Source organism: Mastigoproctus giganteus, chromosome 11 (assembly GCF_048544385.1).
Source record: "Mastigoproctus giganteus isolate SK-2022 chromosome 11, ASM4854438v1, whole genome shotgun sequence".
NCBI classification, from domain to species: Eukaryota; Metazoa; Arthropoda; class Arachnida; order Uropygi; family Thelyphonidae; genus Mastigoproctus; species Mastigoproctus giganteus.
Genome location: NC_143585.1, coordinates 140,117,060 through 140,143,460, shown reverse-complemented (window position 1 = coordinate 140,143,460; position 26,401 = coordinate 140,117,060). Strand labels below are relative to the sequence as shown.

The following is a 26,401-nucleotide window of genomic DNA, read 5'->3' as shown; positions in this document are numbered from 1 at the left end:
CATCGCGTCTCATGGTGGAACCTTCACATCTGTTGTAACATCATGAAATGCATCCATCTCGTACTCCATTGTTAATATTATGTCAAATAAATGTTTGCCACTAATTACTGTCTTGTGTCATTTCTGTTTCTTGTGCCTCTGCTACAACTTTCCCGTGACATTTCCGGTTATGGATTCCTATGCGATTCACATTCTTTTAGATGCTACCTACCTCCCCTAAACATCTGTACCAATATTTTTGAGATGCCCTGTATATCTAACCAAATACTACAGGCAGCAGACTAAGCGATTCCAAAGCAATCCAACAAAATATCAGCACGCTCAAAATTGTGGTGGAATAATGAATGCAGCACGGCTAAAAAAAAGAAAAGAACCAAGCACGGAACATGTTTTGTTTGTTTGTTATTTGGTTTGTAAGAGCATTAGCAACTAAGACCATATTTCTCGGGGGATATGCGGTGGTCATTCACTAACCTTTCCGCATCCTCCGTATTTGGTGGTCACGGGCTCGAACCCTGGTCTAATCAAGAAGCGTGTGCTACCCACTGCTGCTCCTGCCCACCTGGCTGCGGAGGCACCATGTGGTTAGTAGTGTCGCTTCCTTAGTGTGGTTCTCAACGAAAAACTTAGCTTCCTCCAAAATATAAAATAGCTCCGGATTACTTGCCTTAAAAAGCTAAACATCTTAAGAGTACTATCTGGCACAACATGGGGAGCTGACCGTTACACGCTACTGCATATTTCTCATGCATTAATACAGTCACGCCTATGACTACGGCTCTGTGGTCTACAGCTCTCTTAGACCAAGTGCCTTTCGTTGTCTTGATACTGTACACTACAGTTCTCTTAGTCTCTCACTAGGGGCATTCTGTACATCGCCAATCCAGAGCTTATATGCTGAAGCAACTGAAATGGTCAGCTCCCCATGCGCAGAAAAAAAGTGAGAGCAACTGGACAACCCTACTCGGAATGGACTTTTTTCGCCAAAATGGGAGAACCTTTACAGAGCCTACCCATCTAAAAACCCACCAATAGGAATATGCCTGTGTTCCCTGCTCAGTGACTGGCAAATCGACCTTAGCATGATACAGCCTACTACTACTACTACTTGTACAGACCCATCTTGGATGTATCTGTGGGACCTATAACTCTCATCGTTGGGGAAACACACCTTATCCCAGCAGAACATACTGCAAATTCATGCCGCATTGAGAACCCAGCACGCAAAGTACACGCCAATCTACATGGATGCATCTAAAACTGACGCCCATGTTGGTGCAGCAGCAGTATTTTCCAACCTTAACATAGTCGAAACTCTCCATTGAATTCAGTAGCTGCACTGCAGAATTCTATGCTATCTACATAGCATTAAATTTCACCTTTTCAACAAATATTTTGCACAGTATTATCTGCAGAGACTCAGTTAGTGCTATCCAAGCTATACAGCAGAACAAAAATCATCATAACCCCTTACTCGTACTTATTTGGAATACCATGACCAAGTTTAATAAGAACAAACAACAATTTCTCTTCTGTTGGATCCCTGGTCACATTGGAAGTGTTGGAAATGAATGTGCTGACCCAGCTGCCAAAACTGCTACAGATCCTGTAGATCACCCCTTTAACATACCACTCTCCGATTTCAAAGAAGCGATGTCTGGAGCAATGCCAACTTATCTGGCAAACTCAAGTTGGTAACAAATCACTCCATATAAAGAAAGATCTCAAACCTTGGAAGTCGAGTATACATTAGGACAGACACGAAGAGTTAGTATTAGCTCGACTGCGAATAGGCCATACACACTTACATCTTTATCTTCTTGTAGGCACCGATCCAGCACAGTGCACAAAGTACAACACTCAGCTCACTGTCCAATGTCTGCTTATTGATTGCCCCAAATACAATACAATACAATACTGAGCGACAAGCTATGTTGACCTCATTTTCCACGATGAACACCTTTTTCAGCATTTCTGACCTCCTAGCAGATGCGCCACTTGTGACCAAAAGTTTTAGTTTCCTGAAACAGATAAAACTATAACACATTATAAACTTGAATAACATCTACATAGATATAACTATGTATTTAACATCACCATAGTTAGGTGCATTATGGCCTTGTGCTGTAAAGCCTACAAACAAACAAACAAACAAACAAATTTTCTCAATAGTTTCCATATAAAGGGGGTTGCAGGTTATTTGGTATGAAAGGAATGTGAAACAATGTCTATTAGAAATAAATTGATATAAATGCAATAAACAAAATGAGCAAGTAAATGAAATGCAGTTACAAGCTAAAAAAACATTTCAATTCTTACACTGATTTTGTTGGTCTGGGTTCCTCATAGAAAAGGAGGTGATTGTCCCTCTGTATAAGGCAATGGTCAGGCCACGCCTTGAGTACTGCGTACAGGTCTGGAGGCCTCATTTTAGGAAGGATGTCGATTTGCTTGAGCATGTACCGAGAAGGGCAACAAGATTGGTGAGAGGAATGAAGGGATCCTCTTACCAAGAGAGGCTTAAGTTCTGCAAATTGCAGTGGCTGGAGACTAGGCACCTGCGCGCTGATCTGATTGAGGTGTAGAAGTCCTTGAATGGGTTGAACACGTTGAATTCTGATGGGATCCTTCCACTTGTTCAGATTACGAACCTAAGAGGGCATAAATTCAAATTAAGAAAAGACAGATGTAGAATAGATGTGCGGAAATTTGCCTTTAGCCAGTGGGTGGTTAATTGCTGGAACAAACTTCCATCTGTCATTGTGGAATTTGATAGGTTAAATAAATTTAAGGAGGAACTGGACAGGCATTTGGAGGTAATGGTGTGATTTTTTTTTTTTTTTTTTTTTTGGCTGATGCTGCATAAGCTCATACACTTGCTTTCTTGCATCACATGCCACTACTACTAGGGGCACTTAGTCACAGGGTCCTTTATAATTATTATTATCAAGGTAAATCTACCTTCATAATAACAATCAGTGGTTTGGCTGCTCACATTACTGTGTGGTGTTGTGTGAATGATTCTCTGTTGTTCCTTCTTTGGTTTTAGACAATTAGATGATTTTGATGTACTTAAATATTGCCTTTGTGGATAGCACAGGGTTATAATCACCATCCTTGTACACCTCATGGAAAGAACTGAATTTGAATCACATTAGTAATGCAAAGAACTTTTATGACTGTTTTTCACACCATTGCTGAGTTAGTTGGGCTCAGCTGGGGACATCATCTCCCCCCCCCCCAGAACACTTAGGCTTTTTCATTTATCAAACTGCCAGTTGAGCAGAGAACACATAATTTACTTTTTTTGTGTATTTGTTTAAATTACATGTTATGGATTTCAGAATGGAATAACAAAATTGAGTCTGACTGATATGAGATCGGTGGGAATATTTTTGCAATTTTTCAAAAAATTGTTTCGTGAAAATTTAAAACAGTTAGTGAAGCACATATGCTTAGTAGAAATCATGTCCTCTCAAAAGTAGAGAGAGAGAGAGAGAGAGAGAGAGGGGGGGGGGGACCTGGTTCTTAAAAAGTAAACTTTGATGATTGTCCATTTCATATATAGAAGGCACTTCATATTGAGGCATTATTTACAAAAAAAAAAAAAAAAAATTGTAGTATGCTATTAAACAGGCAGCAATGAATGGTTGGGTTCCATAATCTCATGTACATATATACTGTTAATAACAGTGATAACATTGTCACCTATGCCTTTGGCTTTGTGACCATCTACATTAAGAGGGAGTGTGATATACAGCTATTATATAGAAGGTCATGAAAGTAAACTTCATTCTTTATGGATTATGAGCAGTCTAATAAAATTTCACAATGCAAGCTTTGTAAAAAAGAGAACAGAAACAATTAAATTAAAAAGAAGACAGTAGTTCTAGTCCAGATTTTATTTAAATACACTGTTGCAAGAGATGTGAAAGATGATTGTAAAAAAAAATGAGGGCGAGGGTCCGCTTATATAATGAATGACAATCAAGGCAAAAAATAGAAGTTACCTTATAAGCTGTGATATATGGCAATATTATAATTATAATAATTGGAGTTTTCATTTTTATTTTTTTAAAGACTTGCAGAATACCTTCCTTGTTTTTTTTTTTTTTTGAGAAACACTGATTATTATTTAGGGAAGAAGAAGTTATAGCACCATGTACTGTTTTTCAGGTTTGAAAAAACATTGAGTTTCCTTAAAGAATTCAAAGATGAGTGACTCATCTAGAGTGAATAGCCGAGGGCATCTGTTTGAGCAGAGATTACAATGGTGTGGATTATAGTGCTTGGAGATAATGATCTCAGAGGGCAGCTGATTGAGATGTATAAGGCATTTAGGGGGGAGGGGGGGGATTGGATAATGGATTTTTCACATGTAAATGAGACAAAAACCAATGAGCATAAATAAAGACTATTGGTGGAAAACTAATAAGCTGGACCTTAGTATTAACAGGTTTCAACAGTCTAAGGGGCAACTGGATAAGTACCTTCTGGGCAGTGAGATGAGTATGATGAAACCACGTTGGGAATACTATGTAAGGGATATGGGTTGTATAGATAGTTTTGTTTTTTAATTCTGATGTGGCAAAAATCTATCCCATATATTAACGTTTCTGAAACTGAGGAAGCTATTCAGAAGTGTGCTCTTCTGAATAAAACACTATTAAGTTCTTCAGGCAGTAGTTTTCCAAGTTTGTTTCCAAACAATTTTTTAACAAAAGAGGCCATTGTTATTGGCCCCCCTTCCGACAGAAAAAATTGTGCATGTTAGATTAAAAAGATATGGGATTTTTTTTAATCAAAAATGCATTTTCTTTTTAATTTTAAAATTTTATTTTATTTTATTGCTGACTTCAAGGCGTGCACCCAGAAATTAAATGAAAACTGATTAATGGTTTTAGAACCAATGTAAATAAAACTAATAAAAGATAATTCTTACAATTTTTCAAAATAATCATGAAAAACGTTGTCATTAACAATAGAGGAAGGTGTTTGTCTGAAGGAATCTCATGCTGTCTAAAAGTCTGTGTGAGCTATAAAAGTTTCCAAAAGTAGAGTAATTTTTTTCACTTAAAAATTCTGAAAATCATGATCATCCATAATGAATGTGCTTGGAAAAACAAACTTGGCTTGCCTCAAAACTAAAACCTATTTTAGGTAATATTATCTGGCAGTTTAAAGATCTGCAACCCTAATCCTCTTAAAATAGAATGATTCACAAAATTAAGAACACTGCAAATTGTAATCTGCCCTACTCATGTAATGTACTCTATACTTCTAACACAATGTTATAGAGAGAACTCAGTGCATTAATAATATTCTAGCATTATTAATAATATTTAATATTAGAATATTATTAATATTCTAATATTAATAATATTCTAATATTAATAATATTAATAATATTCTAGGATGCCATTGTACTTCAGTAACTATTCTGTTTGTTACAATATTGTCAGTACATAAAGCAAAAATTTAAAAATATCTGAAAGGAATAATAATTTCTCTAAGTGAATCTACATGAATTAATAAATAAATAGCACAGGTCAACAAATATTTCATCAGAAGGGGAGTCAAAAATGGAACAGACGGAACCTTGGATGTTGATTACAAATTTCTTTTTGGTTTTTCCTCTAGAATATTTAATTTTTTTGATGAACCTGATTATGTGAACATGATGAGACTGAATATACCGCTTGGATGCCTGTTCCACCAGCCTACATGAAGAACGATTGTTATTTAGTTATTATTGTTTATACATGCGTATTTATGTAATTGTTTGAATACACTGAGTTGGCTCTCATTTGCAACACCAACCTAATACCTTGTGGGGCCATCTTTTGCCCACACACAGCTTGGCATGGACTCCACAAGGTGTTACAGGGTGGTCTGTGGCAGTGCTACCCATGTGTTACACAACGTGTCCAGAAATACCCACACAATGTCAAGTGGATAGTCACAGCATTGATTGCCCTCCTCCAGTATGTCCAAACAGGCTCAGTTGGGTTGAGATTTGGGTGATCCTGAGGAAGCTATTCAGAAGTGGTGTGCTCTTCTACATAATTCACCATTACGTTCTTCAGGCAATAGTTTTCCAATTTTGTTTCCAACAATTTTTTTAACAAAAGAGGCCATTGTTATTGACCTCCTGGCCAATAACATGATAGGATGGAGAATTCATTGTCATATTTCTGACAATAGTTAGCAACCTGCTGGGTCATGGCATGTTGACTTTTTAATAGACACTGGAGTTGTCTGGATACACCCCTGTCACGAAGAAGTATACTGGTTAGCAACAATAGAAAGACAACCATTTCCATCTAGCCATTGATTAATGGTGACCAGAGGACCCAGGGCATGCCATGAAAAGTTCCCAAACCATAATACTACCTCCAGCCTGCTTAACACCACCAGTGCATCCAGATGCCATGACCTCATGTTGCTTTTGCAAAATGCAGATATATCCATCAGTGTTATAGAGTTGGAAATGATATTCATTTCAGTATTCAGTAAAACGTCAACAGATTTCCACGTTGCTGGTCCAGTTTTTAGCATTAGCATTAGTAGAGGCATTTGATGCAAGAAAGCAAGCTTATGCAGCATCAGCCAAAAAAAAAAAAAAAAAACCCACTTCCACTTCACCCCTCTGTTCGTTCAAAATATCTGTCCAGCTGAGCCTTAAACTTATTTAGGCTATCAACTTCCACGACAAGGGATGGAAGTCTGTTCCACCAACCAACCAACCACCCGCTGGCTAAAGGCAAATTTCCGCACGTCTATCCTACATCTGTCTTTCCTCAATTTGAATTTAAGCCCTCTCAGGTGATTATTCTGAGCGAGAGGAAGAATCCCATCAGCACTGAGCATGCTCAAACCATTCAAGGCTTTATACACCTCTATCAGATCACCTCGCTGGTGCCTAGTCTCCAGACACTGTAATTTGCAAAACTTAAGCCTTTCTTCATAAGAGCACCTCTTTGTTCCATTCACTAATCTTGTTGCCCTTCTCTGTACTCGTTCCAGCAGCTCTACATCCTTCTTGAAATGAGGCCTCCAGACCTGTATACAGTACTCTAGGTGTGGCCTGACCATTGCCTTATACAAGGGAATAATCACCTCCTTATCCCTGCTAGAAAAATTCCTATATATCATTGACAATACACCATGAGCTACTCTTGCAGCCCGTCTGCACTGCTCAGAGAACTTCATATTTGCCCTCACAACCACCCCCAGGTCCCTTTCATTCTCTACCACTGTCAGTGTAGTACCACTCTGTGGTACTACACTGACAGTGGTATTTGCCTGCACAACCACCCCCAGGTCCCTTTCATTCTCTACCACTGTCGGTGTAGTACCACAGAGTTGATACGTTGCTCTGGGGTTGCTGTTTCCCATGTGTAGTACTTTACATTTGTCAATGTTAAACTTCATTTGCCACCTCTCAGCCCATCTGCTCAACCTTTCCAGATCCTGTTGCAGTAGCATAGTGTCAGTAGTGTCCTTGACAACACTGCCTACCTTTGTATCGTCTGCAAACTTTGACATTAAGCTTGATATACCCTCATCAGTATCATTTATGAATACAGAAAACAATAATGGACCCAACACTGAGCCCTGAGGGACTCCACTAATAACATTAGTCCACGACGAGCAGTGTCCATTGATTACCACTCTCTGTCTTCTCCCCCTCAGCCACTATTTTATCCACAGCAGCAATTTGCCTCCAATGCCACACTGCTCCAATTTGTGCAGCAGTCTTCCATGTGCAACAGTATCAAAAGCCTTTCTAAGATCCAAGTATATAATATCAAAGTTATTCCCTGCATCCAGTTCCTTTGTGACTGCATCATAGTATCCAATCAAATTGGTCAGGCAAGACTTCCCCTTAACAAAACCATGCTGTGTCCGAGCTATAGCTGAAGTCTTGTCTAAATGATCCTGCAGTGCTTCTTTAACTAGTGCCTCCATTAATTTTCCTGGAACAGAAGTTAAACTCACAGGTCTATAATTACTTGTGTCAGCCTTTGATCCTCCTTTGTGAATTGGGGTGACATTTGCACATCTCCAGTCTGTGGATACCTCCCCTGAGTCCAAGGAAGCTCTCATAATTATGACTAAGGGTTTACTTACTTCCTTTGCTGCCTCCTTTAATATAACTGGATAGATCCCATCCACCCCGGGTGCCTTTCTTGTGTTTATCTTCAACAATTTCTCCTCCACTTTACTCTCAGGTATTACAAGATTCTCTAGCTTACTGCTAGAGTTGAATACACCTCTGGCTTTCCCCTCGCTAAATAACTCCTCATGTGTGAATGTCGATGCAAAATATTAATTTAGTTTGTTAGCTACCTGAGCAGGATCATCAACAGTTGACCCATCGATATCAAGTGGACCAATCTGATTCATCCCCTTCCTTCTAGAGTTTACATAAGTAAAGAACTCTTTGCTGTTTTTCTTTGCATCCCTTGCCAAAGATTTCTCGTAATCTGCCTTCGCCTGCCTAACCTCCTTTGTAACTTGGTTACAGATCAACTTGTATCTATAATAGGCTTCTGTGTCATGTGTTAATTTGTATGTATCCCATGCATGTTTCTTCTCTGCCATATGCCTTGTCAGTTCATCTGACATCCATTTAGGCCTAAACCTTGAACAATATTTCTTAGTTGGTATGTAAAGCCTAGTAGCTTCCAAGATAAGTTCTTTGAATGCTTCCCATTTTGCATTTGCTGTTGGTAACATCATCAGTTGGTCCCACTGTATAGAATTTAAATACTGTCTCAGTCCATCGTAGTCGCCTTTACGAAAGCAATAACCCTTCCCTTTACCCCTAATGGTAGTTACCTCTTTGAGTAAATCCCACTTCAGCACACTGTGATCACTGCCACCTAGTGGTTCATTTATCTGCAGATTCTTAATGCATGAAGAATCACTGCTGATAATCAATCAAGAGTATTCCTCCCTCTAGTTGCCTCCCGAACATGCTGATGTAGAAAACAATCATCCAATAAATCCACAAAAGCCTTGCTAGTGTGTGAGTGACCAGTCCCCAAATTCCAGTCAATATCTGGGAAATTAAAATCCCCCATTATAAGACTCTCTGATTTACTGGCCCACTCTATTTTCCTGTACAGTATCTTATTATACTCATCAGAGTCATTAGGCCTATAGCACACTCCTACTCTCAATTTTGATCTCCCAATGCTTATGTCACACCAAACTGACTCGACACTGCACTGTCCAGCGATGTCCACTGGCTTCACTTCCTTTGATTTTATGTATTTCTTAACTAATAGCATAACCCCTCCTCCCTTCCTATCCAGTCTATCCTTTCTGTAGACGTTGTACTCCTCAAATTCCAGTTCTGCATTCCTTATATGTGTGACACCACGTCTCTGATATCCCAACAATATCTGCTTTTGATGTTTTGAGCAATACCTCAAATTTATCAAATTTATTTGCTAAACTCCTAGCATTGGTGTACACGCAAGTATACATGCACATATTTCTATTCTTAGCTACCCTAACACAACCCATGTGTTTACTTGTACCGCAATGACTCCCAGCAGTCTCTGAAATATCCTGCATCTTGTTTTTCAGGCTTCTGCCCATTCCAATAGAAGCAGTGCAAGAATCTCTTTCACGTGTGCCAGTGGCTACTGTTAATCTATTCGTCTTTGTCTCCCCCCAAGCTAGCAGTTTTCTGACCCACCCAACACTGCCTCGATAGCATCAGCAAATATTCTTGCACCCTTTCTATTTAAGTGTATCCCATCCCTGTAGAAGCAATCTCTCCTGTTAACAAGTACAGTCCAGGCTGAAAAAAATTCTACCCCTTGAGCCTTGCACAATCTTTCCAAGGCCGAATTGATCGACAAGGCTCTCATCATATACTCCCTCCTATTGTGTCTGGGCAGAATTGCAGACACTTTCAAATTCAACCCTATTTCACGGTGACCTGTACTTGTTAAGCAATTCTGCCGGTCTCCTGCCCTTTTGGTGCTGACAGACCCATGCAAAGTGCAGTTTCTTGTGTCTCACTTTGAGCATGGGTAGTTTTGATGGAAGTTGACTACCATAGCTTTTATGAACTAATGTTGGGTGTATAGTCCATGTGGGTATTGGTCTTGCTCTTTCTACATTGTACTGGGTGGTTAGTTGGGCTAATATGCTGCATCACTGTTGTGTTATGAGACACACAATGCTCACCCCAGGCATCAATCACATGTGGCTATCTCATGTGTGACCTTTGTCTGGCTGCTGTTGAGCCAGCCATGATAGACTGATGACACCACAGAACAGGAACTCTTAACCTGCACATCTTGCCTCAACAATCATTCCACTTTAAAGTTATAGAGATTGCGATGCCAACCTATTCTTCCTTGCAAACACTCAAAACTGATTGTCACGTATGCCAACTACATTCTTATATCAGCCGTTCCCAACTTTGATCCTTTACCAGTGTCACCAGTCCATTCCTACATTAGGAGTTGTGGCCAATGCACAGCCAACTGAGTGTATATCTATATTCTTGTTATTTCATAATATAATAATTTGATTAAAAATTGTTTCAGATAATGCCTGGTGAATTACTGAAGCATTCATCTTCATGCCATGAATATATATAAAAATCACCCCAAAAAAAAATTTGTGTGCGTGCCCACGCACACACAACTCTTTCCTAACTAATATAATTATAATGACATATAACCAGTAAATTTTTCATATATCTGTTGTGTCATTATAATTAGTTAGGAAAGATTTGTGTGTGCGTGCGCACATAATTTTTTTTTTCAAATGGATTATGTAACTAACTGAATAAAAGGAAAAAGTTGATATCATTTACCTACATGATATGGTGGGGGGCCAAAAGAGCACAGTGGTGATTGTTATTTCTGTAATACAAATGTAACTTGATTTTCAGCAAGGAATGAATGAATTCATCTGATCCTGGATTCAGTGATGAGACCAATCCCTCATGATTACAGTATGCCAGTTCCACAACCAAAGCACATTTTTATTTATTTATTTACTGTACTGTGCAGCCCCAGCCAGCTTTCCTGGCAAACCCACAACCTATTTATGATGTTGTACTACTGAACAATGTTGAGTTAGGGTTATCTGAAATTCCTTCATGGAGGGTCAATTCATTCTCAGTGCAATACCATGAATGTGTCAGAAGGGCATGTGTGTATGTAAAGGGTGGCTCCTAGAACATCAGTTCAACTTTGCCTCATATCTATGTGAGGAACAGTACCACTACAAAAGGGCCAAATATGTAAATAGTCTAGGTTTGTGTGTGTTATGTTTCTGTTGTTCTGTATGCTTGGCTACCCAGAAGCATCAATCACCTGGAGAGATGATTCTGGATACTCGTCCACACCATGGGAAAGTGGGCCAGGTTCACCTGGGGGTCTACTCCAGAGAAGGAAAAAAAAAATCCTGTGGTATAAAAAAAACAAAAAACAAACAAGCAAAAAAAAAAAACTCTGGAGCCAAGTCCAGCAGAGGGTGGAAGAGGGGAACTTCTGCAACCAGGCTCAGAAAAAAAAAAAAAAACATCTGCCAAGTCCATCAAGGTTTTTTAGAAACAATTATTAATTACACCAAAATACTGATATTATTATCAGTTCCTGGATGTCTGAATTCAGTTATTCCTTAGCTCAAAAATGCCTTTGGCAAATTCCTGAAATTTGTAAAAAATCCTTCCTTCAGACAAAAAACTAATTTCCTATCCTGCCGAAACTGACACTAATATGTCTTCAATTATCGTCCTAACACTGTCATAAATGCTACATTTGTACATTACATGGTCCCAAGTGTCTCTTGCTCCACAAAAATGCAAATCTGTGTCAAGTAATCCTAATGCAGTTTGCCATTAAATGACCCATGTCCAGTTATGAAAAATAGTGACTGCAAACTAGGTGTAAACTACCTTCTTACTTTGTTATTTTCTAAAATGTGACCTCCGGAATGAACTGCTTTGTAACTCTGCAATCATCGTGTCCCAACTAGTTTGCCCTAAGTTAACTAATTTGTTCATACATCTCTTCTTTTCATGCTTAACATCTAAATCTATATTAATTTCAATATCAGTTGGTATCCATCTCTTAATCCTGTAGCTCAAGCTTTGATAAACAAGAAATAAGTACAAAGTGTAAAGTGTATTCGTGTCTAGCGGCACCGGGGGTTCCCCCCAACTCCGCATTGCTTTCATTGTAGGTGTAACAATTCACTATAAAGGCCAGAGATTTAAAAGTGTATGGATTTTGTAAGTGTAGTGTTGGGGATTTTGTAAGTGTAGTGTAGTTTTGTAAGTGTAGTGTATCGTTGTTCTTCTGGCCATTTAGCCGCTAGACCCCTACTGGGGCCCAACGTTGTCCACACTTAGCCTCGTGAAGGCAGACCAGGTACCCAGTAGTTGATATTTTACTCTGGCAGGCCCTGCCACCTAGTTTCCTGAGATTTCAGTGGCTAGGGCCTAAAAAAAAATAATAAAAAAAAAAAATATATATATATATATATATATATATATAATAATAAAATAAAATAATCGCTGAAAAAGGTTTAAACCGAAAGAGTTTTGCGTGCGCGGTTTGAATTTGGACATATTTTAATTTTTAACATTGTGTGGGACATGCGCTGGTGTATAGACAGAGTAAGGGAGGGAGACTAAAGACTGGGGGGAAAAGCCAGAAGTATGGGGACAATAGAGTAGGTGTCCCCAAAAGCAGTGGGGCAGGCCCATGCCCCACCAGGAGTAGAGAAGCGGGGAGTGGCAGGGGAGGGAACAGGAAACCGTCTCCCCCTGCCTGGGGATTGGGAATTAAAGGTGAATAGGACTAGGGTGTCCTATTCAGACCACCATATGGCGTACTGCAAGTAGTTCCTGCATTTATGTCCAGTCCGGGTTTTTTGTCACTTGGTTTGTTTGCCTGTACTCATCTTCGTTGGGTAGTTCCAGTGGCTGTGTCTGGCCAGGTTCCTTGTCACTTTGCTATTTTCTTGATCTTTGTAGGGTCCTGTTGGGTCCTTTGACCCGTTTGTAACCCTCACGTTAGTCGGGGTTGTCTTCTTCCACGCTCATTTTGATTTCCTCTTGCTCTTTGCAGTCTTGTGGGGTGGTCGATTTTCTTCGAGTATGTAATTTACTTTCATTCATCGTGGATGGCAATTTCTGTTCTTCTTCGGTCGAAGACTTCTCATGCAAATTTGCTGAAAGCCGCATAGTCGTCTTCTGTGTCCAAGAGATGGTGTTCTTTGTTTTTCGGTATGTACTTTATTTTAGTTATTAGCACGCTTCTGTGTTCCTCATAACACTCACAGTCGTGCATTATATGATGCCATGTTTCAGGCTCACCACAGGTGCAAGTTAGCTCCTCCGTTATACCCAGCATGTTCAATTTTGCCTTGAATGGGCCATGGCCCGTTAGTAAGTCATCATCATCATCAGCCATTTTCAATCCACTGCAGGATGAAGGCCTCTCCAGCAACTTTCCAGTTCCTTCTGTTTTGAGCACTGGCCATCCATTTACTACTCAAAAACTCATGAATTTCATCTATCCATCTCCGCCTTTGTCTTCCAGGTTTTCTTCTAGCTCCTCTTGGGTACCATTCTGTTATTTTCTTAGTCCATCTGTCATCATGTCTTCGAGCTATGTGTCCTGCCCAAGACCATTTTAGTTCTTTAGTTTTGATAAGAATGTCCTTTACTTGAGTTTGCTGCCTAATCCATGTGTTTCTCTTCTTATCTAACAGTCTGATTCCCAATATAATTCGTTCCATTCTTCGCTGTGTAGTTCTTAGCTTCTCTTCCATTCTTTTGGTGAGTGCCCAAGTTTCACTTCCATAAGTCATGGTGGGGAGTATACATTGATTCATTATTTTACGTTTCAGACAAACTTGGATATTGCTCTTCAGTATGTGACTATATTTCCTGAATGCTATCCATCCAAAATTTATTCTTCTCTTGACTTCCAGCCATTTATCATTATTACAGCTAATAACTTGTCCCAGATAAGTATATGACTCCACCTTTTCAATTACTGCTCCTTCAATCATTATTTCCCTTTCCGTGGCATACTTGTTCATCATTACTTTTGTTTTAGCCATATTCATCTTTAGTCCAAAATCCTTACTAACTGTGCATAACTGATTAAGATTTTCCTCTAATTCTTTGGGATCGTGGCTTATGACCACAATGTCATCTGCAAGTCGTAAAAGGTTTAGGTACTCTCCGTTCACATTGACTCCTTTCTGCGACCAGTCTAATCTTCTGAAAGCTTCCTCAAGGGCAGCAGTAAACAGCTTCGGAGATATTGTGTCTCCTTGTCGAACTCCTTTCTCGATTTTAAATTTGCTACTGTCTTTGTCTAGTCTAATAAAGGATGTAGCACTCTCATATATTTTCTTCAAAATCATAATATATGGAGTATCTATGCCTTGTCTTTCCAGTGCCCGGAACATTGCCTTATGCTGTATGGAGTCAAACGCCTTTTCATAATCCACAAACGCCAGGCATAATGGTGTTTTATATTCATTTGCTTTCTCCATTAGCTGTGATATTACGTGAAGGTGATCCATAGTTGAGAATCCTGTCCTAAACTAAGCCAGCTTGCTCTTTCGGTTGATTCTCATCAAGTATTCTTTCTAATCTGTTAGTAATGACCCTTGTGAACAACTTGTAGATATGGGATAACAAGCTAATTGGTCAATAATTTCCAATTTCTGATTTATCTCCTTTCTTATGCAGCAAAACTATGATTGCATTATTCCACTGCTTAGGCATCACACCTTTTCTAATGCACTTTGTGAAGAGCCTTGCCAGTTTTTGTGTTATGTCTCTTCCTCCCAATTTTAACAACTCTACAGTAACTTCATCTTCCCCTGGGGCTTTCCGATTCTTCATTTTCTTCAATGCATGTTCTACCTCATCAGGAAGAATATCGGGTATGTCGTATGTGTTGCTACTTTGCAATCCATGTTCCCCACTGCTGGTATTCCTTCGCTCCTTGTATAATTCTCTATAGTAGTCTTCTGCTATTTGAATTATGCCTTCTCTGCTGTTTATAAGTACACCATCGCTATTCTTCAGTTTTAGTATCATTTGTCTTTCTGTATTACTGCTCATGGCTGCTGATTTAAATCCTTTGTTTTCCCTTAATGCTTGTTCTACTTTTCTTGTGTTAAATCTTCTTATGTCCTCTCTGAGTCTCTTTCTAATGGCTTTGCATAACTCAGTATACTCAATTTTCTCCCTGTCAGTGTTTTTCTTGCTCTTCATTTGTCATCTTTGGTTCATCATGACAAGTGTTTCTTGACTAATTTTTTCTTCTTTGGATTTCTGTTTCCCTATAGGTTTCTTGGGCTTTATCACTTTCAAAAAGTTGTAATATTTCTCGTCGATATCTTGGTCCTGAGCAGTCTGCAGAAGCTCAAACTTGTTCTTAAGTTCCAGTACATACTGCTTTTTCTCCTCCTCTGTTATTTCAAAGACCTTTGTATTATTTACTTGAGTCAGTTTTTTCCTTTCCTTTCCTACATCTATATCAAGTGTACATCTTACCATTCTGTGATCACTTCCAACATTTACCTTATTCAGGACGGTAACATCATTCACAATATATCTTCTGTTAGTGAGGATGAAGTCGATTTCATTAGTTGTTAATGCATTTGGACTCTTCCACGTCCACTTTCTGTTCACCCTTTTCTTGAAAAAAGTGTTCATTACTGACAGTCCTTGAGATTCTGCAAATTCCACAAGTCTTTCACCTCTTTTATTTCTTTCACCAATTCCAAAATTTCCTATAGTTCCTCTTTCTGCGCTGTTTTGCCTTTTTCCAACTTTAGCATTGAAGTCCCCCATAATAATAGTGTAGTGGGTTTTCTGCTCATCTAGAAGACTCTCAATTTCAGTGTACATTTCTTCAACCTCTTCATCATCATGGCTCGATGTTGGTGCATAAATCATTATAATCTTTAGATTGTACCTCTTAGAAATCTTGAATATTAGTCTTGACACCCTTGGTGATGTACTTTTGAATTCCAAAATGTTGTTTTTAAAATCTTTATGGACCAGAAACCCAACTCCACCTTCATTCCTTTCACTGTTTCCATTGGTGTACAGCAGATTTCCACTTGATAAACTTGTGATTCATTTCTTCTTCTTGTTTCAGCCAAACCGATGATATTCCAATTCACATTTTCTAATTTCTTTTCCAGTTAGTACGTAGGTTACATTTAACCCCGGGTTAAACCACGGGGGGGCTTATGGATAAGTCTTGGCAACCAGTGGTACGAATCTCTTCGTCACTTCGCATTTGTTTGATGCTGTCCATCTGTCCTGCCACAGCTGTAGCAGGTGAGCCACGATTCTATGCTTTTCTGCTTTGCGGTTGTTGTTTGGTTCTAGGGTGAGCCCATAGATTGTAGTGGGTGGTCCCTTAGACAGGTGGTACATCAGCCCGCAGCGAGTCACCTCCAGGTCCAGTGGGAGGACTCCTGTCAAGACTTGGAGGGCATGCGTGCTCACTGTTCTGCATTCACGAGAGATAATGAGCATAATGCTACGCTGGATTGTGTCCAGGTGTCTTTTATTTACTACTGTCCCTGCTTTTTTGTACCATATCGGGGATCCGTAGGTAATGGCTGGGATGAAAATTGCTTTGTAGTACAGGGACAGGGTTTTTCTGTTTAATCCCCAGTCCCTGCGTGAGACTTTTGCTATTAATGCTGCGTAATTTCTTAGTTTTTCTTTCAGGTGGATGATGTGAGGGGTGAAGGATAAATTACTGTCGATTGTAATCCCTAAGTATCATATTTGTTTTGCAAGTTTGATGGTTGCTCCTGCTATCTTTATTTGCGGTGGTCTGTGAATGTCGAGCACTCTATTTCAGTAGAACAGAGTTCGTCTTCGTGGGTGAGATCTTCAACATGTGTAGCTTTGCCCAATCCTGTAACACCTGTATTGCCTTGTTTGCATGAGTCTCCAGGCCCGATCTGGAGTCCGCCTCCACCATCAGGACCAAATCGTCAGAAAAGGCCTGGCAGCTCACTTCGCCCAAGTCCTGAGCCAATGACAATGTTTCAAAGACAATGTTCCACATGAGCGGCCCCAGGACCGAGCCCTGGGGGCAGCCCCTGCGGACCCATCGAGCCACTTTTCGAAAAGGTGTTACCACCTCAATTCTTCGATCAGTTAGGTAATCCTTTATACACTTGTAGAGGTTTGTTGGGAGCGCTGCCTCACGGAGCCGGCCGAGGACGCTCGGCCACCACAGGGTGTCGAACGCCCCTGCGAAGTCCACTGCAATGACTAGGAAGTACTTCCTGTCGCATTGGGTTGCTTTGAATATAAGGTTTTGGACTGCTTCTATGGTTGATAATCCCGGTTTGAATCCATACTGTTTTGGTGATTCTAGGTTTGCAGCTTTGTAGTGGCTCATAATTCTTTTATGCAACAGCCTTTCGTATAGTTTACTCAGGGTAGTCAGTAAAGCTATCGGTCGGTAGGAATCCGGTTGTTCCGGTGGCTTGTTAGGTTCTTCAGGATGAGTTTCAGATTTGCGGTTTTCCAGGAGGTCGGAAATTTCCCCGCTTGCAGGCAGCAGTTTAGAAGTTTGAGCAGGAAGCCAGGTATGTGTTCCACAGCCTTTTTGATCAGCTCCGGCTCCAGGAGATCCGGTCCCGGGCATTTCCTATTTCTCATCTTTGACGCGGCATTTTGTAGCTCCTCCATGGCGAAGGGCGGCTCCATTTGTTGCGATGTGTATGCCTCGTTCGCTTGGGAGATTTCTTCTTGCTTGTCACTGAGATTGTCTGGGGGCTCTAGAATGATTGTATTAAGAATGTTATTAATTGAATCATCCCATGTTTTAGTGAGGGATCCTTGGGGCGTTTTTGTTGCCGTCGTTATTTCCCCCCTGGGGAGCTTATTTGTGGTTATTTTGTATACAACCCCCCAGGGGTCCTCATTTCCTGTCGCAGAGACTAGTCGCTCCCAGGAGGCTTTCTTATTTTTCTTTATTTTTTCAGTGTAGGCATTACGTAGCTGTTGGTATTGATGCCTTAGATAGGCTACCTCTGCCGGTGGCCAGGTTCTCTGCGCCTTCTGGTATTCTTTTCTCTTTATTTGAACTTGCTTTCGCAGTCTTTGTAACTCCGGGGTCCACCACGGCATGGCTCCTACGGAGGGTGTCTTCCTTTTCATCGCCATTTCCGCTGCAGTGGTTATAATGTGGGCGACTTTCTCCTGCATCCTGTCTATGTTTTCCATGCTGTCACTCTCCCATCCGGTCAATTCCTCTTGTGCTTTGCAGATCAATTGTTCTCGAAAGAGCCCCCAGTTTGCCTTTTTGATGGCGAACCTGCTCGCCATGTATTTGCCATTTGTTGGTCTTGGCATCGTTCTCTTGATATTGAAGGTGATTGTGCGGTGATCCGATGTGGTCCAGGCGTTTTGCACAGTCCAATTGGTCACATGAGCTTCTATGTTTCTTGTGGTTAGCATGATGTCTATGGTTGATTCCCATAGGGTGTTGCAGTATGTCGGTAGATTGAAGGGTTGATTCTTTACAGTGAAGATAGAATTTGCTAGGAACTCCTCAAGCCTCTGTCCATTCCTGGTACCTCGTCGGTCCGGTGTAGTACTGTGCCAGACAGGGGAGCGGCAGTTTACATCGGCGCCGATTACGACTCTTTGTCCTGCTAGAGTTTCTTGCACCGTTTGTAGGTAAGTGATAGCGAAATCTATTTCTATTCCGGGTCTGCTTTGATTTTTTTTGATTTTTTTTTGATTTGGTAGTTGTTGGCGCATCGGCTTCTATGGCCATATTTGCACCTCCCAAGGTTTTTGCAGTACTTTGATCCAAGCCCGAGGCGGGAATCGAACCCGCGACCTTTGGGTTGCCGGTCAGGTACTTTACCCACTCGGCTAGCCCGGTCGGCTCCGGGTCTGCAGTACAGCGAGATCATATACAGGCTGCCAACAGAGCTAATATATGGGCACATGCTGCCCATGGCGTGCAGAGTTGTGGTTATCTCCGGGTTCTGTACTACCACCGCCGCCCTTGGAGCGTCTTCGTTGCATTGTACAATTTTATATCGGAGTGGATAGCCCCTGACTTGCCCTGTGTGAGTGTAGGGTTCCTGTATCAGGATAACATCTGCGTTAGCCTCATCAGCGCTTTGCCGTACTTGGTCGGCCACTGCTCTGGCCCGCTGCGCATTTATTTGGTGCACCACAAGGATTCCGTTATTAAATTTCTTATGGTGTATCCCCATAATTGATTTGTGACTGGTATGAACTCTTAGCTTTCTGGTAGGTTGGGCAGTTTGTGTCGCGTGTGGAATGAGCATGATCTAACCTCAGGGATTTGCAGTTGGTGCAGATGGGATGTTTTTCTTTCTTCGGGCAGCTGCTGTAATTGTGGCCCATTTCAGAGCAGTGGCCACATGTTGCTTCTTTTTGGGTGCAGGTGTGTGTTGTGTGGCCGTACTTGCAGCATCGAAAGCACCTTGGTACATCCACACGTTCTCTAAATCTATGACTGCTCCACTCTATGTATATGGTGTTTTGCATTCGTAGGATCTGCCATGCTTCGGGGGCCAGCTCTACCACCCAGTTGCAGTTTCCACTATTTCTAGATTTTGTTCTGTACTTGGTTATAATCAGCTGTTTTTCATCCTTGTCAGGTAATTGGTTTAGGAGGTTTTTCCTATATATCTCTTCCCTTACACTTTCAGATGTCATATCCTGGTCAATATCAAAAATGATTACAGATGGCCCTTTTCTTTTGGGGGCCTCCGCGGTAAGTCCTAGGGTGAAGATCTTGGGGTTTGTTATTATCTGCTGTGCTTCTTCTTTGGTTGCCGTTTCAATAACTATTCCGGGGTTCCTGGTTTTTCGGATAGCTTTGATTCTAGTAGCGCCGAAGTCCTCTTTCAAGTTCTCTGTGACTTTCTTCTTTATTTCCTCACTGGTGGATTTTTCATTCCCTACTGGTCGTACAACCCCTATGTTGGGTGTGGGCAGAAGGGTTTTTCTTTTGACCGATTGACTTTTGGTCTGTACATTTGTAGGTTTCCTCGGTGTTTCTGGCCGACCGGGCTAGCCGAGTGGGTAAAGTACCTGCCCGGCAACCCAAAGGTCGCGGGTTCGATTCCCGCCTCGGGCTTGGATCAAAGTACTGCAAAAACCTTGGGAGGTGCAATATGGCCACAGAAGCCGATGCGCCAACAACTACCAAATCAAAAAAAAAAAAAAAAAAAAATCAGTGTTTCTGCGTAAGTGGGTGCCCGCTGTGGCATTTGTTTTGCCCCACATTCCATGTAGGCCTCCAATTTGGCCTTATTTGTTATTGCTTCTATGTGGACCTTCTGTAGAACTGTTTCCAGCTTGGTCCAGATGGTCACAATTTCTCCTCTGAGGGCAGTGGTTATTCTGCTAGAGGATTCCTTCAACTTGTTTTCGAGCTGCACCCGGAGGACCAGCATCTGGTCCAGAACAGAACCTTCGGGAAGCGTAAGGTCCATGGGGGGAGATTCCGCATTTTTTGGTGCGTCGTTGGCATCCCGTTTGTCCTCTGTAATGTCATTCTGTGTGGCAGTTACTTCGTTTGTCTCCTTTTGCTCGGATTGCGAGCGTGTTTTCCTTTCTGATTTTGGAGCAGTCATTTTCCAATTTTTTCCTTTGGTCGGGGGGGCTCCTGAGCCGGGGTTCTCCGTCTCTTCTTGGTTTTCTGTCAATATCAAGTCATTATTTTGATCTTGTTCCGCAGCGACGGTAGTTCTGTCCGATTTTCTCTCCATTTTGTTGGTATACCGGATTTAAGAGGTTTTCCGGATTATCTGGTTTTCGGCGTGCTTGTTGAAAGTAGGGCTCCAACAGCTGTCGATGGACCCTAACTACAAGTCCGTAGGTTTATTACGTGTCTTACAACTGTTAATAGCAAATTTAAATTCTCCCCTTGGTCACGTGGTGGGGGGGAGGGAATAGCCAAGTGCTAAAGTGCACCCAGAGCGATGGGATTAGTTCCCTGTGGTGTTTTCGGGGAACGCCGAAGACGATGATGACATTACGATTTCAATGTGTCGCACGAGTAAGAAGTCCACGCGTCACCATGGAAAGTTTATGGGAGGGGGGGAAGCACAAAAGTCACGATTTTCTCCATAATATTGCTTTAAACACAGTCCAGAAATATTGGAACGTTGTTTTTGTACAAGTTAACGCAGGCGGCAATCACTATGAGGGCAACCTCCCCAGTCAACGGCCAGATACCAGCGTGCCAGCCACGTTATATTAGTCGGCTCTCTATTTCACTGCCGTCAGCCACATGGTGACCAGTGCGGTCTGGCAACAAAGGAAACAGATAAATTACGCTGGGATCTAACTTAATACCCGGTAGAATGCAAAAAGTTTCTCACCAAGGGACTCCTGTACTGTATATCTTCTTGAGAGAACACACTGTAGAACATAAACTGTAGTTTAAACACATTTTTTACACAAAATCACGGAGCGATATATTGTACGTCCGAACACAACGGCGGCCATATTGCCTCCAGAAATAAGTACAGTGGGATAGCCCAGGTGTCTGAAGCACAGACTAAATTCTTTGGAAGCAAAATGGAAGGTGCAATGGGGAAGATTTAAGGATTTCAGCTGAACCTAAGTACACAGCCAACGAAGAGACAGAGCTGCTTGCCTAAAATTGTTTCAGTGACCTCATTAGAGATCTAGCTCTCTCCAAAAATATAGCCAAACTTCTTGCCTCAAGACTAAAGCAGAAACACTTGGTTAAGAATGTCAGTGTTTCACTATATAAAAAAGAAACTAAGTTTTGGCAATATTCTTTACAGTAAACAGACTGCTTTGCTACCAATTTTATATCAGTGGAGTTTTTAGGGAATTTTCACCAATATGCATTACACCTGAATGGGCCATCTTTATTAACTCGTCACAACAAAGTTTGCAATGTATTCTCTTGCATTAATTCAACAATTCAATATAGCAGTGGTCCGGGTGCCAAGCGTTATAGTGATCAGGCAATTCTCTGAGTGATTTCTAAAGCATTTTCAAAAGATATAGTTTTGTTCAGTTGCAAAAGTTCTCTTACTTACTTATTAATTAATTATATAGTATCGGTGTAAATACACCATAGTTAACCCATATATTTGAACTACGTATGTAGCGTAGAGGGCATCGTTTTAATTGTATCTCAGAATGTGGTTGCCTTCACAACGAGATAGCTACTATTGCATTACTTCAAATAAATAACGCTTCTCTAGTAGAGAAGACTACTGTTATTTATTTTCAGCGGTACCACCATCCAGACGATCGTTTCGAAGCTGTGCAGCTTCATCATCAGTGGGCGGGCAGGTACCCAGGTAATACAACAAGCCATCACAGTTGCGAAGTTATATCCACACGATACTATATAGTTAATTATTAAAACCCATAAGGATTATGCCCTGTGCATTTAATTTTCCAAATTATTAATTAATAGAAAACTTAGTCTTATGAATTGTAAGCAAGTTTCAGAAAGGAAAAACACCATTCTTTTTTTCTCTTTAAACTAACTTACTAACTTTTATACAACTTGGTCACACTAGCAGCACTGCTCCTGCCTTCCCGTGGTGGGGGCCAGTAACCTGGGAGATAAACCCCACTCTCCCAGGGCTGAAAGGAGCAAAGATGGATAACACTATGTTTCCACTTTTAGAGCCATTGAGTTCAAGACGAGATTCAAATGACAACGGAAATGACTTCTCTCAACCAAAGAGATTGAGAACAACTCCTCAAGAGGAGATACTGGCATTCATCATTCTGCACTCTCTATCAGACCAGCTTCTGAGTAAGTTATCACTATTCCTTTGGCAGACAACCAATAAAATGTATCAGAGGAGGAAATTGTCCAAAAACTATATGAACAAAGAGTCATTCAAGCAAGAAGAATCGTGACTCGGAAATATGGTATTCTTGTTCCCACAAGGAGCATAATTCTCACTTTTAGCTCTCCTATCCTAACAACATCTTTTAAAGCAGGATATCTCAATTGCTAGGTCCATCCCTACATCCCAAACCCAATCAGGTGCTACGTGCCAAAAATACGGACCCTCCCAAACTGCATATAGAGGTGAGGCGATATGTCCTAATTGTGGATCAAAAGAGCATAATCAATCCGAATGCACTGCTATTGCTTCTCATTGCCCAAACTGTAAGGGTAATCACCCGGCTTTCTCCAAAATATGCAAATTATGAAAGTATGGAAAAAATTCCAAAAATATAAAGCCGAGACTAAAGTCACATATTCAGAGGCGAGAAGACATACTCAAAACAGAGCCAAAGCATACATATGCCATTGCTGCTAAACAATTTCAGTCAGTAGGTATTCAAACAGATGTTACAGTTCCTTCAAATATATCCATTGCTAATTGGACATGTTCCATGCTCTCTGCTTCCAAACAGTGTCCTTCACAACAAAACACTGAACAAGCCAGTAATACCCCAATTACCATTCCAGCCGATTTGCCTCCAACAACAAAACCAAAAGTGGCAGAAACCATGAAACTACCAGTTTCAACAGAAATGGATGTTGATCAACACAGTGATTCAGATGATGGCATATTAGAACTTCATGCGACCAGTGAGATGGACATGACATGTCCCTACTTTCCAAAGAAAGACAAAAGGCGAAATTGGATCAGTGCAAACAAGTCACAACTAAATAGCAGTCGGAAACCAAAACAAACAATGAAACCACTTAATGAAAAGAATCCTTCAGTGGAATTGTAGAGACTTTTGCAGTACAAAAGATGATTTACATGATCTCATCAACTGCTATGAACCAGCAGGCATATCCCTACAGGAAACTTATTTAAATTCATAAGTGTTTCCTACCATTAAAAATTACACCATCTTCAGACAAGTATTGACTCGCCAGCTTGTGGAGGGGTGGCAGTTCTTGTTAGAAACAACGTTCCATTGAAACTTATTGCTCATCAGACACGTTTTGAAGTAGTGGCAGTGCACATTGTAATTGGCATCACTCTTACAATAGCATCTATATATATATATCCCTCCTAATTTCTCTTTCTCTTCAGATGACCTAGAAAATCTAATAGACCAGCTACCATCTCCGTTCTGCTTACTCAGAGACTTCAATGCACACCATTCGCTGTGGGGATCTCCAACAATCGACAAGAGAGGTAAGCTAATAGAATCCTTTCTTGATGCTTATCAACTCACCCTTTTGAACACTGGTGAGTCTACCTATATTCATTTTTCGACAGGATCCATGAGTGCAATAGACCTTTCAATCTGGACGATCATTTATTTTAAAAATTAAATGATGAATTCAGTTATTGAGTATCCAGATCCAGAACTATAGTGGGGTGAGTGGGTCCCCAGGCATAGCATTTTAAGGGAACTAGTTATGTATTTTAAAATTGCTTCCTTTTTGATTTAATTACAGTCAAACCTCTGTTTAACAAACTTCTTTATAGCAGATTTTTTTGAATTCCTCTTCGTAATTGCATTTAAAATAGTTTCCGTAGAACAAAGAAAATTTCCATAAAACGAACTGATTTCGAGAGACTTAACTTAGTACACATTGTTCCCACCTCTGGCCTTTAGGCAATTATAAAACATGAAATGAGGGTTAAAGAGATTACCATTCTGCAATGTCAGCGGTGTTCGTAAAACCTATTCAGCTACCTATCCCACATACAGAGAAGTTGCGCTAGTCAATGTGATTTCCATAGCCAGTTAGAAAATTAAGGCCCATTCCCAACATGGCTAATGGTTTACTCCGGCAAGCAGTCATCTGTTTTTCCGAGAAGTGAACGATTCAAGCCTTTCAGTAAATTTCTTCAGCCTATTCCTGATATTCAGATACTGTGACCTTGAGTGGTCCATTCTTGAAAACCCACTAAACAGTGATCACCTGCTAATTCTCTGCAAGCTCCAAACATGGGCAAACACCCCTTCACTACATCGCTCCACTTGGAAATTTGGTAGGCCAAACTGGAATGAAAATCTGAAAAAATATTAGAAAAATGTATAACAAATATCCTCCTTCACATCTATCAATACTGAATGTAAATGGTAATGCGTTTCACTGCCTCAGGACATAGCTAACACTATCGGAGAGTCTTTTTCTCAAATCTATGCCGTATCCTCATACTCACCAAAATTCCAGCAATTAAAGTCCCTTGCTGAAAAACACACTTTAAATTTTGGCACTAACCACCATTAATCATACAACTGTCCCTTTACCAAAGCTGAAATACAGCTTGCTCTTAACAGCTCAAGACCTAATGCTGCTGAGATGGAGCTCACTATTCCATGTTAAAAGAGCTGAGTGAATAGTTGCTTCGTGTCTTACTTCTTCTGTATAACCGAATTTTTACAGAAAATGCTTTCACCAATACCTGGAGACATACATATGTCATAGCATTATTAAAACCTGGCAAAGACTAAATGGATCCACATCATTACCGGCCTATTGCCCTCACCAACTATATAGGAAAAATAATGGAAAAAATGGTAAATTCTTGGTTGCTGATCAAATACAATTATCAGTTCATTGCAGTGTGGATTTCATACAGATAGATCAACTTTAGACCTCTTGACTCAAATGGAAACCCAGATTCGCAATGTTTTTGTAAGGAAGGAACATCTGACAATAGTATTTAGACATGGAGAAAGCTTATAACAGCTTGGTGACAAAATTTAATTCTTCGTGAGCCCTACACTTTAGGTTTCAGGGACAATATGCCAAAGTTCTTTCTGAAGCAGCGGTCCTTCCAGGTGTGCATTCAATCCACCCTCTCTTGTAACTTCATCCAAGAGAAAGGTTTCCAGAGGATTCAGTTTTAAGTGCCATGCTATTTGTTATAAAAATCAGTTCTGTATCAAAAATCATTCCACCCACTGTTTTTACTACTCTATATGCAGATGACTTTAGTATATCTCATCACTCCCAAAACATGAGAATGATTGAGAGACAACTTCAAGGTGCTCTTAACAGGATTACAATATGGGCTACAGATAACAGTTTTCACATATCACCTGAAAAATCAGTTGCAGTTCACTTCTGTAGAAGACGTAATCTCCATCTTCACCCAATTCTGAAGCTGGGCAACTACGACATAACTGTTTTGCCTACTATTCGATTTCTTGGCTTAACATGAGATAAAAAATATGACTTGGAGCTCTTTGACTTCCTCTCTTTGCAACTCGACTTTCTCCAGTCCATCTTTCCTAACAGTGAGGTAATTTTCCTTGGTGATTTTAATGTTCACAACTCTCTAGCTGGCTTCCGTTTTCTAGTCAAACCGAGATGCTGAGGCTTTTACAATTACTAATGACCTTGCACAGATTGTTCATTTACCTACAAGAATA

At 40.6% G+C, this 26,401-nt stretch overlaps 1 protein-coding gene across 12 annotated transcripts in view; it reads left to right on the top strand.

Moving 5' to 3' along the window:
* The window catches only part of LOC150078475 (nuclear factor 1 X-type-like), a 798,656-nt gene that overhangs the window by 364,468 nt on the left and 407,787 nt on the right, over positions 1–26,401 (top strand). For 7 of the 12 annotated variants that reach the window (XM_090384797.1, XM_090384789.1, XM_090384790.1 and 4 more), the window contains exon 6: positions 24,100–24,204. The exons of the other annotated variants lie outside the window; for them this stretch is intronic. In XM_090384797.1, the coding sequence (XP_090240923.1) occupies positions 24,100–24,204 (105 nt within the window). The remainder of the gene's footprint in view (positions 1–24,099; positions 24,205–26,401) is intronic. 12 annotated transcript variants of the gene reach the window in all.